The 13,168-nt window shown below is 35.6% G+C and overlaps 2 protein-coding genes and 1 long non-coding RNA gene across 4 annotated transcripts in view; all 3 read left to right on the top strand.

Annotated features, from left to right (window-relative positions):
- Window positions 1–1,960: 1,960 nt before the first annotated feature.
- LOC117637938 (epoxide hydrolase 4-like) lies at window positions 1,961–3,700 on the top strand. Of its 2 annotated transcripts, XM_034372990.1 has the most exons (4): window positions 1,961–2,620; window positions 2,715–2,804; window positions 3,169–3,236; window positions 3,391–3,700. In XM_034372990.1, the coding sequence occupies exons 1-4, from the start codon at window positions 1,988–1,990 to the stop codon at window positions 3,524–3,526; spliced, it is 927 nt and encodes a 308-aa protein (XP_034228881.1). In that variant the 5' UTR covers window positions 1,961–1,987; the 3' UTR covers window positions 3,527–3,700. The 2 variants fall into 2 exon arrangements, with proteins under 2 accessions (XP_034228881.1, XP_034228882.1); XM_034372991.1 differs by lacking the exon at window positions 3,169–3,236.
- A 1,962-nt stretch (window positions 3,701–5,662) lies between these two features.
- On the top strand, window positions 5,663–7,019 carry LOC117638161. Its single transcript, XR_004587276.1, has 3 exons — window positions 5,663–5,803; window positions 6,021–6,219; window positions 6,381–7,019. It is a non-coding gene; the product is annotated as an uncharacterized LOC117638161 (long non-coding RNA).
- Window positions 7,020–7,147: 128 nt separating this feature from the next.
- The window catches only part of LOC117638447 (heat shock protein 83-like), a 9,326-nt gene continuing 3,305 nt past the window's right edge, over window positions 7,148–13,168 (top strand). Inside the window, exon 1 of the mRNA XM_034373570.1 lies at window positions 7,148–7,259. Within this exon, the coding sequence (XP_034229461.1) occupies window positions 7,148–7,259 (112 nt within the window). The remainder of the gene's footprint in view (window positions 7,260–13,168) is intronic.

Genomic DNA, 13,168 nt, shown 5'->3' with positions numbered 1-13,168 from the left:
ACACAAGCATATGATCATATAAATACTTCTTTGTAAAATCGACCAATTATTAATCGAATTTTTTTCTTCATGTTTTCAATGCGATTTCTTTTTTATTTTTTCATTGTGTATTTACAAATATATAAATATATATATATAATAAAAATAAGAATCGGTTACCCGCATGCCATGGCCATTTTGCACGTAATTAGCGGCTCCAGTTTGAAAATTTGAAATTATTTGAGAGACATTTTTGGACATTTATCAAATTGACCGCCGCACACCCTCATCTGCACTTCCCGATGTTATTAGTGACTAAACTCATAGAAGGTGATTCCTCGCAATTACCAGACAGGGAGCTAGTAATTGCATACGGAAATAACTTAATACATTGCAAATTGCATTTTTAATGGCATTTTCATTCTTTAATCAAGAACTGAAACCATTAAAATCATTGCATAGATAAATAGATGAAAGATGTATTATTCAATTAATCACAAAAACATGGAAACTAAATAATAACGGAAAGGAAATGATAAAAGAAAATTGCTCAATACCTTGTGCAGAAACCATTTCCAATTTCAGGTAAAACCTCTTTGAAGATTATGTAAACACAACCAAATTACATGTGATAGATATGGGCATATATAAGCATATGCACCATATACTTGTAAAAAAATAAAAAAATATAAAAAAATCTCCAAAATCAAACAATCCAAAATTCAGAGATTCCAAAACCAACTAAAACAATCTCTAATCATTCCCCAAAATAAAAACCAACACTAACAAACCAAACAAAATTTTTTTCTTCTTCATATTTCTAGCTATATATATTTTATTTTTTTGGTCATTCAAGCTTGCTTCATTAAAGCATCAGCCAAAGACACCAAAGGCTAGCAAAACAACTGAGAACGACAAACATAAAAATAAATATAAACTCAAGGCACCCTGCACAAGAACACGAGCAGGTTAAGTAATAGCCCAAAAGAGAACCCGTCATGCACACTCAAGGCACCCTGAGAAGCATTGTTGGGACCAATATGAGTCATTCTTGGTAGTCCTTCGCTCAGCATACTCCCTCTAATCAAATAAAGTTCACGAAATTTTGACAAGAAATACCTAAAAATCTAAGCTTGTTAAGTGGACCTTGGAAAAGGTAATTAACATATTCAATAGAAATTTCAAAAATTATAAGAAAATCATCATTATATAATTTAAACACTAGTATAAAGTTCAATAAAGAAACAATTTATAGATATTGAAACCGACCCACCAAAAATTGGAATTTCAATCTAAAATTTCATACGTAGTGGATCTTGAGAGTTATTCAACTCAAAAACTACAGCAGAATATTAAATGTAGAAAATATTAGGCTCAACAAGAAATACAAGAGAATAAAAACCAAAAACAAAATCAAGAAAAATGATATTTGCTAGAGGGTGATGAGATGAGGTCCAAGATTTGAAAATACAGCAATAACATATCATACTTGGGCTAAGACGAGATCGAAGATGGCGCGTGCAGTTTGCATCAAGACGTCACTATCAAGAGAGAAGAGAGTTGAGCAATCTGTAAATGGGAGGAAGACTCAGTCATTGTCGTCGAGAAATAGAGGAGTTGGCAGTTGAGATGGGTGGATTTTTGGTCGACGTTGAGAGAGTGATAAAAGAGAAGCTTTTTTGTTTCAGAAAAACAAATCTCAAATGAAATTAGGGATTAGGGTTGAGATGGATAGATATGTTAAGGTGTGGAGAGCACCACCATAATCTTTTCTATTTCTTTTCTATTTCTTTTTATTTCTTTTTGTTTTTGAAATATAATATATATAATATTACCTGCTACCTGCTGTGGCAATTTTGAAAAATTGGTGCATCGGTGCTCTAGGTCAACCGTAGACGTTGCCCTTACATATGCCAGCTGCCAATAAGTCTTATGAAGTTAACACCGCGTTTGGTCTGTATTTGTGTGCACCAGAGAGAGAGAGAGAGAGAGAGAGAGAGAGAGAGAGATGGTGAACATTTTTTCAGTATACAAGTTTATTCTGCATGGAATTATGAAACTAGTTGGGGTGAGACCCCAAACTGTCGAAATAGAGCCAGGAACGATCATGAACTTCTGGGTCTCTAGTAATATCCCCAACAAAATTGAAAACACACCAAAGAAATCGAAGCCAGCCGTGGTGTTCCTTCATGGCTTTGCAATGGATGGTATTTTCACATGGCAACTTCAAGTGCTCTCTTTGGCCAAAAAATACGCCGTTTATGTCCCGGACTTTCTCTTCTTCGGGGGATCCATCACAGATAAATTAGATAGGTCACCGGAGTTTCAAGCTGAGTGTGTGGCCAAGGGTTTGAGGAAGATGGGGGTGGAGAGGTGCACCTTGGTGGGGTTGAGCTATGGTGGGATGGTTGGGTTCAAAATGGCTGAGTTGCACCCCAATTTGGTTGAGTCCATTGTGGTGACTGGTTCAGTTTTGGCTTTGACCAGATCCATCAGTGATGCTTCTCTTGAGAGACTTGGGTTCAAATGTTGGCCTGATTACTTGCTTCCTGACTCGGTCAAAGGTGTGAGAAATATGTTTGAAATTGCTGCTTACAAGTTTCCTTATCTCCCTGATTGGATTTACAAAGATTGCTTTGAGGTAAAGCTTTTAATTAATCATTTATTAGTAAAAATATTTTCGGGCAAATGGTCTGGTAGTCTAAAACATTTCAATGATCCATGAATGGTTGCAGGTTATGTTTGGCAACAGAAAGGAGAAGGAAGAACTTCTAGGGGCGTTGGTAGTTGATGACAAGGACTTTACTATTGCTGATTTTCCACAGGTTTGTTGCTTTTGAGCTTGCCTCCAAATAACTTGAAGTTTGGGTTAATCATTTTATTAGTTCCCTAATTTTGACCGGATTTGCATTTGAATATCTCAATTTTCAAAATGGTACTCAAGATTCTTTAACTTTAGTTTCGTTTGGATTACTAGTCCCACCGTTACTTCTGTCAATGTTTTCATTAAAATTAGGGATAGATGAGTCTTTTCCTATTGAGTTAGAACCATGTTGATACTCTGTATGTTAGTAGACACTTATTGAATAAACGAAAACTGTCATATTTTTTTTGTTGATAAAATATTAGCGAAGCGAGCATAGCAGTACTCGTATTTCTTTAATAGGCTAATGATTCATTTTCTTGCAGAGAGTGCATCTTTTGTGGGGAGAGAATGACAAAATTTTGAACATGGAAACAGCTAGGAACCTAAGAATGTATGTTATTCTACCTTCTGGAATGGGTTCAAATACCTTTGTTGACCTTGACTTCGATGCAAAACAATAACTGGCTGAACTAATTGAACTTGTGATAGTGACTGAAATCTTTTAGACTTGACATATAATGAATTTGAAACTCTGATATTTACAGACAATTAGGAGGCAGCGCAAAACTGCAGTCTATAGAGGAGGCAGGCCACCTTGTTCAAATGGAAAGACCCTTCGTTTACAACAAGCAGCTCAAGGAAATTCTTGCTTCTTTTTCAGAAGATGTGCACCAAGACTGAAGAGACCTTTTTTATTTTTTTTGCTTTTTATTAAGAACTAATGAGAGTTTTAGAGTGTTGGTTGGAAACATATAATTTGTGTGTTGCTGCTAAATTCATGGGGACCTAAAATCTCAACTGGTAGGAAGGTATCAATATGAACTGTTGCATGAATAGGAAACTATCTTCTTTACTCTCTCTGGGATTGGAAGCTGCTGGCTGAGGATGGGGAATACTATAAGGCTCAAATTAATTTGAGAATGATGAGTTGCAGGAAATTATTGAGTGATGCAACGAATGTGGCATGTCAATATGATGTTACAAGTTTACACGAATAATAACACGTATACTTCATATTGGGTAGAAAAATTTGTATGAAAGGAGAATAACACTGTTTTGCTATCCCGGCTAATCACATACTGACACAATGAAAAGTGTTTCCCTATATTGGGCATATCGTGTATACATTGGAGAAACATAGAAGAATAACATTTGGTAGAGTTGTGTGGCCACACGTGTTGATTTTAAATCAGAATTGACACGAATACCCTTTATAGAAGCTGGACCTAGCCTTAATGTTGAATGGGCTGGATGGTGGAATCTAGAGAAGCCTGAAACTAATTAATTATAGATCGGCCTCATATGCATATCAAGCAAAAGCCCATAGTGAAATGCAAAAATATAATAAATATTTTCAGCATCAACCAAGCCCAAACTCTCAGGCTGAAATTTTAAGCTTGGGCCGAGCAGAGGGCCAAGTTTTACCATTTCACTTGCCTACTTAGAATATTTTGATTCAAAGCGATTCACGTCGAGGAATCACATTGATTTCTTCAAGAATGCTATAGTGCGGGCTTTATTTAAGGTCCTTAGATGAGATATTATCTTTTCAGTATTTAATTAATTAAATTAATTAAATAAATCTAACTGTTGAGAGATAAAATCACATCGAACAACTTTATATGAAACCCTCACTATAGAATGACTCCACATTGTTTTAGTTTTATTATAAAGTCAACGTTGACTTGCCAGCTTGATTTGGTTGGTCAATGTTGATGGGAAATTTAAAAAAAATTATTATTAGCAGCTCTTGGGTGCAATATGCGTTTTGATTTGCCGCACATCTCTTTGCTTGTGGTATTGATCACATCTATGAATAAAACCATAATTGAGTTGTTGAATAGCTTCAGGGTCCTTCTGGTTTGGCTGTAATTGTTCAGTGTTGAACAAAGTTAATCTTTGACATTTCGTCTGAAACTGAGTTTGCGAAAGCCGACATGAATGAGAAAGCAATAAATCTTCTTTTCTTGTTTGTTACCTGGGGAAAACCGGATTAACCTTGGAAGGAAATAGGCCTAAAAACTTTGTCCTTGCATTGCAAGTGAGGAAAATTAGTGTAAAATGTCTTTTCAACTTTCAAGTGTATTTACACAGCTGGTAATCCTTTTTGGGTCAGGGAATCTCTCACTTTAAAAACTTGGTATACGATGGTATATATGCGTTTCCCTTTTTCTTTATGGTCACCACGTGGAATGAACACAAAAAGATTTTTTAAAAATGGTTTTCAACTGAAAAGGTCCCTCAATTATTGCTCAAGTATCATTTTGGTCAATCAGCCCGTTTGATAATCATTTCAACTTTAGTTTTTAGTTTTTATTTTTTGTGCTAGAGTATAGAGAAAAAAGAGGGAGAATGAAAGTTTAGAATGAGAGTGGAGATGAGACTAAAAGGGAGGATGTGAGGGATGAGTAACAAAAGTAAAAACAAAAACTAAAAACTGAAATATATTTGAAATTGTTTTCACTTTTGTTACTCATCCCTCCCATTCTCCATTCTCATCCTCTTCTCAATTTCATCCTTACTCCCATTATCACTCTCATTTTCCTCTATACTCCAACACAAAAAATATAAAAAATAAAAAATAAAATTGAAATGGTTATCAAAAGGACCATAAATTTTTCATTAGAAAATTAGTTAAATACCCATTCCTAGACATAAAACTATGCAAATACCCTATACTATTTAATGTGTATAAACACACCCAAAATAAACCCAAAAATTAACAGCTGTATTAAGATGAAATACCTTTATTACCCTTTTAACATAAAATTGGAATTAATCAACACCAGATCAGAACTCATTTCACGATCTCCAGTCTCTCATCTTCATCTTCAACCCCAATTTTCAATTTTTGTTCTTCCACCTCCGTTTTTGTTCAACCTCATCATTCTAAGCTTCGTCGGAGGGCTCTCCTGGGCCACCGACAATGATGCGCTGTTGAGGGCCTTTTCTCCGTTGGTGAGATCATCGAATCGAAGGGCCGTTTGACCCATGTTCTCTCTCTGCTACTCGATCTTCTGTTTCTCTATGTTACTTGATCTTTCTCTCCCAAAGATTGAAGATCGATAATTCCTTTTCATTTTTGTTTATTATTGTGTATTTGTTTGATTATACTTTGGCGTTTTGGTTTTGATGGACGGATTTGATTTGATTTGGTTTCTTTTTGTGTTTCCAGATCATCAACGATTGCGAGACCGGGAGGTCCAGGGGCTTCAGCTTCAGCTTCGGCTTCGTCACCTTCAGCAACGAGAAGGCCATGAGGGACGCGATCGAAGGCATGAACGACTAGAACTTCGACGACTGTAACATCACCGTCAACGAGGCCCAGTCTTGTGGAAGCGGCAGTGGTAGTAACAGAGGTTACAGCCACGGAGGTGGCGACATCGCATTGCCTATTTGATTTGATTTTTCTCTTTTTCTCTATCTTTGGTTTAAATGTGGAAAATGGATTAAAAAAACAATTTGAAGGTGTTTTCTGAATTTTAGTTTGCTATCTGGTGTTGGTTGATTTTGAATTGGTTATATGTGTTGGCAGAAAATTCATGCATTGTTGTCTCTCATCTGGAGTTGTTGTTCAGTTTAATCCCTGCAGGAGCTTGTATCCAAGTGTGTGAGGCTGGCTCACTTGTTTCATGTTTGATGTAGTAACATTAGTCATTTTGATTTGGCTGTAAGATTTAGCTATAAGGAATTGCTTTTTGCGTTTTGAAATCAAACCAATTCCTCATTTGAAACAATAAGTTTCTAGAATCTGTTATACACATGAACTTATTTGATGACTGCAAAGACCTATATTAATTTCTTGGATGATCAAATTGGCTATTTTTGGTATGAAATGCTTGCTAAATATGCATCTCTAACCCCGAGTGTAGCACCATGCGCTGTGACTTAACCCACAAAGCTTACTATTGAATGAAAAACAAGATATCCTCTTTTTATTTTCCTCTATTGATCTACTATATGGAGTTTCTTTGCTTTTTCTGCCCTGTTGAATTATGAATATGGATTTCTTAGTTCAATTTAGAAAATCTATGTTATTCTCTTATTGGTTCAGCATATATCTATTGAAATTTTGACGCGGGGAGTGAATGGTTTCATATTATCCCTGTAGTTTGTAGTGAAATGACATACTATTCAAATTCTGTATACTATTTCACCTTATCAGTTATGTGCCTTGGGCTTATGATTGTTATCTATGTTGTTCCAATTATTCTATTATGCTTAATTATTTTTTTCTTATTTCTTGTTGTTAGATTTGGTGAACAACCTTGGTACCATTGCAAGGGTGGCACCAAGGAATTTATGGAAGTCTTGGCTGTTGGTGCTTATCTTGTTGCAGATAAGGTCATTGTTACCACGAAGCACAATGATGATGAGAAGTATGTGTGGGAGCCACTCCGATTCAATGTTTATGGTACGTAGAGTGATGAAGGATCAATTAATTATGCAAATGCAATGATGTAGTTGATTTTGAGTGGTATGGAGTTGTAAACTTTTATCGTACCTATTATGCAAATAAAATAATGTAGTTGTTAACTTCCAGTAAGTGGTATGAACAGTTGTTATAATGTTCATACCCTGCAAGTAAGTTGATTTCTATGACATAGTATTAATAATGTACTTCTATGAGATAGTATTAACAGATTTTCAGTAACAAAGCATGCTCTATATTTTGCTCTATATATAGATGTGCACTTGAAGTTTATGATATGCAGAATGTGATTTTTACTATGAATATAGTTTTATGACATAGTATTAATAATGTACTTTTTTTTTTCTTGTAAAGGTATTTCCTCTTGCCTTTGCGATTGTATCTGGTCAAACTATAGACAATTGGAGGTGGATTCTGCAAAGGATATCGGATGTCTTGCTGGGCTTTTTTGGGTTTTTTATATGAAATGTTATTAACAATATTTTTTGTATGAAATTGTATTAACAATGGTTTTTTTTTTTTGGTATGAAATGGTATTAACAATGTTTTTTTTATGAAATGGTATTAACAATGTTTTTCTATGAAATTGTATTAACAATGTACTTGTATGACATGATATTAATAATGTCCTTCTATGACATGATTTGCAAAGATTCGGTGGAAAAGGAAGGGCCGTGGGGACATGCCCTTGGTTTTCGTATTCTTTTTTATACTTAAGTTTGGGTTTTTAAAAAAAATATGGGTTGGGCATTTTTTGGTGTTTTTTGTATTTGGTTACTTTTAAGTTAGTTAGTGGCAATCATGTAATTTATAGGAAATTCAACACTCATTTTGTATGCAATAAATAGTTTTTAGGTATGTTTCTAAAATGCATTTCATGTAGGGTTTTTTTAAAATAATTTCAGCTCTTATTTTGAGTATATTACTAAAACTTCCATTTTTTATTTCAAGTCCTTCAACTTTCTATTTTGTGTCAAATTGATTCTTCTGTTACATTTTCTGTTAAATTGGATCACATGCTCAAATTTTAAGGGTAAATTGGACTTTTTATCAACAAAAAAAACAAACCCCAATTTCCTTATCCCCCCTATTTGGCCCGCCCTATTAACAGTCCTCACAAAAAATCCTAGCCACCACCCCACGCCAATTTGCCTAACCTGCAGCCGCACCTCTCTCTCTCTCTCTCTCTATCTCCCTCTCTCTCAGAAGAGCAGGATAAGTAATGTCATCCCACAAATTGCACACCACTAGAGGTGAATGAAATTTGAAGGCTAATTTGCATTAGCTTTTGCAAATACATTAACTCTCCATCAATAAATAAATAACGAAAACAAATGTAAGCTTACCTCTGCGTTGTGCCAAAGTCCAGCACAATAATTTGAAGAGCAGCAAAACAAGACAATGCTTGCAGAGAATTTGGGAGTGGGTTCTGCCGAAATGAAAGAGGGATTGGTTGAAGCCCATTACTTGGAATCGCAGTAGCAGCAAGAGATGATGGTAGAGAGACAAGGAGATGATCATGGGTTTGATTTGAGTGGGAGTGAATGGGTAGAAGATTGTGATGGGTTTGAGTTAGATTTTTTGTGGAAGCCATGGAAGCAACTGTGCATGCTTGCTGAGGAAAGGGAAGTCAGGGATTTTTTTTTCGTTGGGGTTTTAGATGATTGGGCATTTCAGTTTTTAATTTTTAATTTTTTAAATAATATTTTACTTTTTTGCCTCTCGATTTCACGAAATATTTGATAGTAGGACCGGTTTTGTTAAGAGTTATTTAGTTATGTTTAGTTATGTTTTTAATTAACTAATGCTGTCCTGGTAACATAGAGACCAAGTCAAGCTAGAGTCCTAGCATGTAGGGGATGTGGTTGAGTCTGCTCAACGCGATCACAATTTGCTTCCGTTGTTTAGAGTTGTTATGTCCACAAAATCTACACTAGTTGTGTTAGTGGTTATAGTGCAGTTAGAATTTGTTTTCTTTGCTTCCATTTAAGTTGTAAGCTTGTTTTGTTTTAATATAAAAGAGTCTTCAGCTTTCAATATACAGAGTATCCTTTAAGTTTTGGTTTCAGTTACCAACAGGTTTGATGCTAAATGAAGAGTTGAAGGACTATTGGAATAAAAATTTTTATTGATTGACCAAAATAATATTGGAGCAATAGTTAGGGACCATTTCGGTCGAAAACCCTTTAAAAAACTACTAAAGAACACTTCGTAGCAAGGCCCGAACTAATCTATCATCGTCCAAAATAGGAATCAAAGAAAAAGAAAGGTAGCTATTTTATACAAGTTTACAACTCATTTCTGACTTGCCCATCCCTGATATGCATGAATGAATTCTATTTTTTTTTTGGTATACAAATTGAATTTATTTATTTATATTTTTTAAGTTTTGGCTAAACTGTAATATGAATGACAAACAATATTATGGGGCGCTGAGATGACAATGCATAGGCCTTGCAACGACGATGCTCATGATGTGCTTGGTTGTAACGTGTCTTTGAATTATGAGGGATTCAAAATTATATAAACAAAATTAACGAATTGAAACTACAGAGATCGAAGTAGTAAAACATGGAAATTACAAGGATGAAAAATGATATTTTGCCTAAATTATAATCTTGAGTGAAATTACTGAATGCCAAATATATGGGTGAAGTGGCAACTTTCTAATGCTTAGCAAGCCACGTGTCTGAATGCTACTATGTTATCGCTGAGAAATTATACAGTAGTACGGTAATACGGTATTGTACCACGTAGTAATTGACACATGGTACTACGTTCTATTGAACTTGCAACATGTGGATGGTAATAAATTTCTCCGTGACAACATTTGTCCTCTCCAATCCTCCATTTCTTTGTTATTCTTCCTAGACTGAACTCGAGTTTGAAGGCGCTGACATTGTCAAAAAAAAAAAGTTTGAAAGTGCCGATCAGATAAGAGAATAATAATATTAATAAGAAGAGGAAAAAGAAAATTAAAAATCTCTGTAAAGCTTCGATGCAAAACAATGGAGTTACATGATGCAAGAAGCCAAGATTATTTCTTTTAGCGGTTGATTTATTTGACCCAAACTCTCACTAAACATTGCCAAATTTGTTAGATTTTTTTATATTCTTTCTCCAAGGGAAGGTGTTTTTCAGCCCATAATTTTTATTTTATTTTAGGAATCAACCATAATCAACCCATGATCTTTGATGGGTCTTTCTTGAGTAATGAATATGCGTGAAATGATGGTGTGATATACCAACAAAGATTGTGGGTAATGGATTTGTCGGGCAAAGTTCTTCAATTTCTTCATAGATCTCTAATTAATGGGCCTTTGGAAATTTTGTTATTCTCTCTCAAAATCTTTGACAGGTAATGGGTGCTCTAAACTTGATCTGCAAATGCAATGCGTTCATGGATAAATTGCAGAAAGAAAGAAGTAAGAGACGGAGGTTTTGGAGAAACAAACGTCGTTAGAGAGAAATTTAGTACATCCATGTGTTGCAAGCTCAATGGACTGTAGTACCACTTGTCAATTGAGACGTGGTACTACCATACTACTGTATAATTTCTCGTCATCGCCATACATCAAGTTTCCCACCTTCATTCATAAATTTTGCACCTAATCCATGTGTATGGCTTCCCTCAATTCTACCCATTTGCTTTTCCTTACTGTTGTTAAAATCTGGTGCAGATTTTTCTTGCAGAAGTTTTTCCTGGTGCGAGATTCTTGCTCAAGCTTTCAATCAATCCGTATAAACAGGCTTTCCTAGCTCCAAACTTGGTAAGTCTCGTTTTCATTTTCATATATTTAAATCCCTCCTCAGTCTAGGAATATATATCCGTCCTGTTTCTTCCGGATGGTGCGAAAAGGATACAATAACACACATGAGTAATGCATTGAAAAAACAAATCAAGAGAATCATTAGTTTTTTCTTTTTTTATAAGAGCAATAATATATTTTAAATTGATCTAATTTACGTGAAGGGTTACAAGCAAAAACACATGCATAGATCTGCTTTGCAAATCCAACATAATTATTTATATAATATAATAAGGTTTACGAAATTGATTATTTCTGTACATTAATCTTGCTATCATATCTCACTGTCATTATCTCTATGCATAGTAAATTATATCTCTAAACATTATTTGTCAGTTGTCCCATTTTTTTGTTTATTACAAGGAGGCCAAAGTGAAGACGAAACTAGAAGAAAAAAACTTACAAATCACAGCCCTTTCAAGGGCCCTTTTTATCACATCGTCCAATAAAATCTTCGAAATAGAAGTCGGAGCTGACTCAAAATTATGAAGCCCAAAAGGTAATTCATACCCCAAATTAGCAAGGTGGTCAGCAACTCTATTTTGTCCCTGTAAACATAATCACGGTTTAGCAGCAACTTGCAATCTTCAATTAGACAAAAAAGGAGGTGTGATTGGTCAAACACCTTGGCCATGAGAGAAACAACAGATAAAGAGTCACAATCAATATCAAGGGATTGTAGGGAATATTGTGGGAATGGTGTTGTGTAGAGATTTCTAAAAACTCTATAACCAAACTTTGAGAATATAAATCACCTAGCAAGTCATATCCAATATGAAATCAAAGTAAGAGCGGAAGCATTAAATAAACTAGGGATTCATGCAAGTTGTTTGTGCAAATAANNNTGTTTGTGCAAATAATCTCGCGGGAGAATATTCGCTTCTAGATCCTTCAACCTTCGATCTTCCTTCTCTCTCTTCCTCGATTCCTGTAAAAAATATTGGAGTAAATAGACCACACCCGGGGGGTGTTGGCCAAAGGCCCTCCGATGCCTAAGTTAGTTTGAGTGTTTGTAGGAAAACAATAGCTAAGCAAAAGGGTACATAGTTGTATGTATGGTGTGAACCGGTGGGCCGGAGACGTGTGGAGAAAATATGGAGAGTGGAGAGGGAAAGAGAGCTTCAGGTATTTTTCTCGAGTGTTAGGAGTAGGTTTAGATCTACCTTGAATGATGAATGAGGTCGTCTATTTATAGGAGCCTCGGGGCTAGGGTTTCGTAGAGAATTTGCTGAGTTTATTCTCTATCCAAATTCGTAGGGATCGGGTCGGACTTAGATTGACAGGACCTGATCCCAATTCCGCTTTGGGATTCGAACCAAGCCCTGTGCGTGCCTGATACCTGGCAACTGTCGGGCACAAATGACCATTTTACCCTTCTTGCTACAGTTACTATTAAAACTTTCTTTGGACTCCTGCCGAAAATTCGGCAGAGTCTCCCCTGTATTTTGACCAATCCCAAAATCTTCCACCTGTTAAACAAGCAAATAATTTTCCACCAACAGCCAGAATAAAACAACCAAGCATTCACCAGATCAAATTCCCCACTAAATCTAGATATCAGAGCATTTTCTAAAGATTTACAAGTTTTCAAAATCTTTTACAATAAAATCCTACGCTTCTTGGTGGTGCGGAAGCTAGGAGCGGCCCGGTGGTGGATGCCTGCGCACTTCTACAGCCTAGGGGCAAAAAACAAGTTTGAAAATGTGAGTGGACAAAGATAATGTTCTCAAATCAGTTTATAAACATAATAACCCCCGTAGTCAAAATAAATATGCATGTAAACCTAAAGTTCATCGGTATTCAAATATATAAAGCATTTAAATCGACGAGTATATGTATATGTATATATATATATGAAACGGGCACGAATGTTAAGAAAACTGGTATAAAATTTTCTGAAAACAATAATTTCATAAAACACTGAAATTCCTTTAAAATTACCACCTAGAAGTACCCCTGTAATCCGTCAATTCCCCTGGCAGGTCTCGGACGACACGCAGTCTATCCGAGCCTCAACTGGCAGGATACAGGGGACTATGGTCAGCCTGATCCGCCGGCAGGTCTCGATGACACCAAGTCGAC

Source organism: Prunus dulcis, chromosome 8 (assembly GCF_902201215.1).
Source record: "Prunus dulcis chromosome 8, ALMONDv2, whole genome shotgun sequence".
NCBI classification, from domain to species: Eukaryota; Viridiplantae; Streptophyta; class Magnoliopsida; order Rosales; family Rosaceae; genus Prunus; species Prunus dulcis.
Note: the sequence above shows the minus strand (reverse complement) of the source record. Positions and strands in the feature narration are given on the sequence as shown.

Excerpts from the sequence above, each read along its gene's own strand:
- LOC117637938 (XM_034372990.1), top strand. The coding sequence starts at position 1,988 with ATGGTGAACATTTTTTCAGTATACAAGTTTATTCTGCATGGAATTATG. Across the intron at positions 2,805-3,168 it reads CTATTGCTGATTTTCCACAG|AGAGTGCATCTTTTGTGGGG; the intron begins GTTTGTTGCTTT and ends ATTTTCTTGCAG. Across the intron at positions 3,237-3,390 it reads ACAGCTAGGAACCTAAGAAT|ACAATTAGGAGGCAGCGCAA; the intron begins GTATGTTATTCT and ends TGATATTTACAG.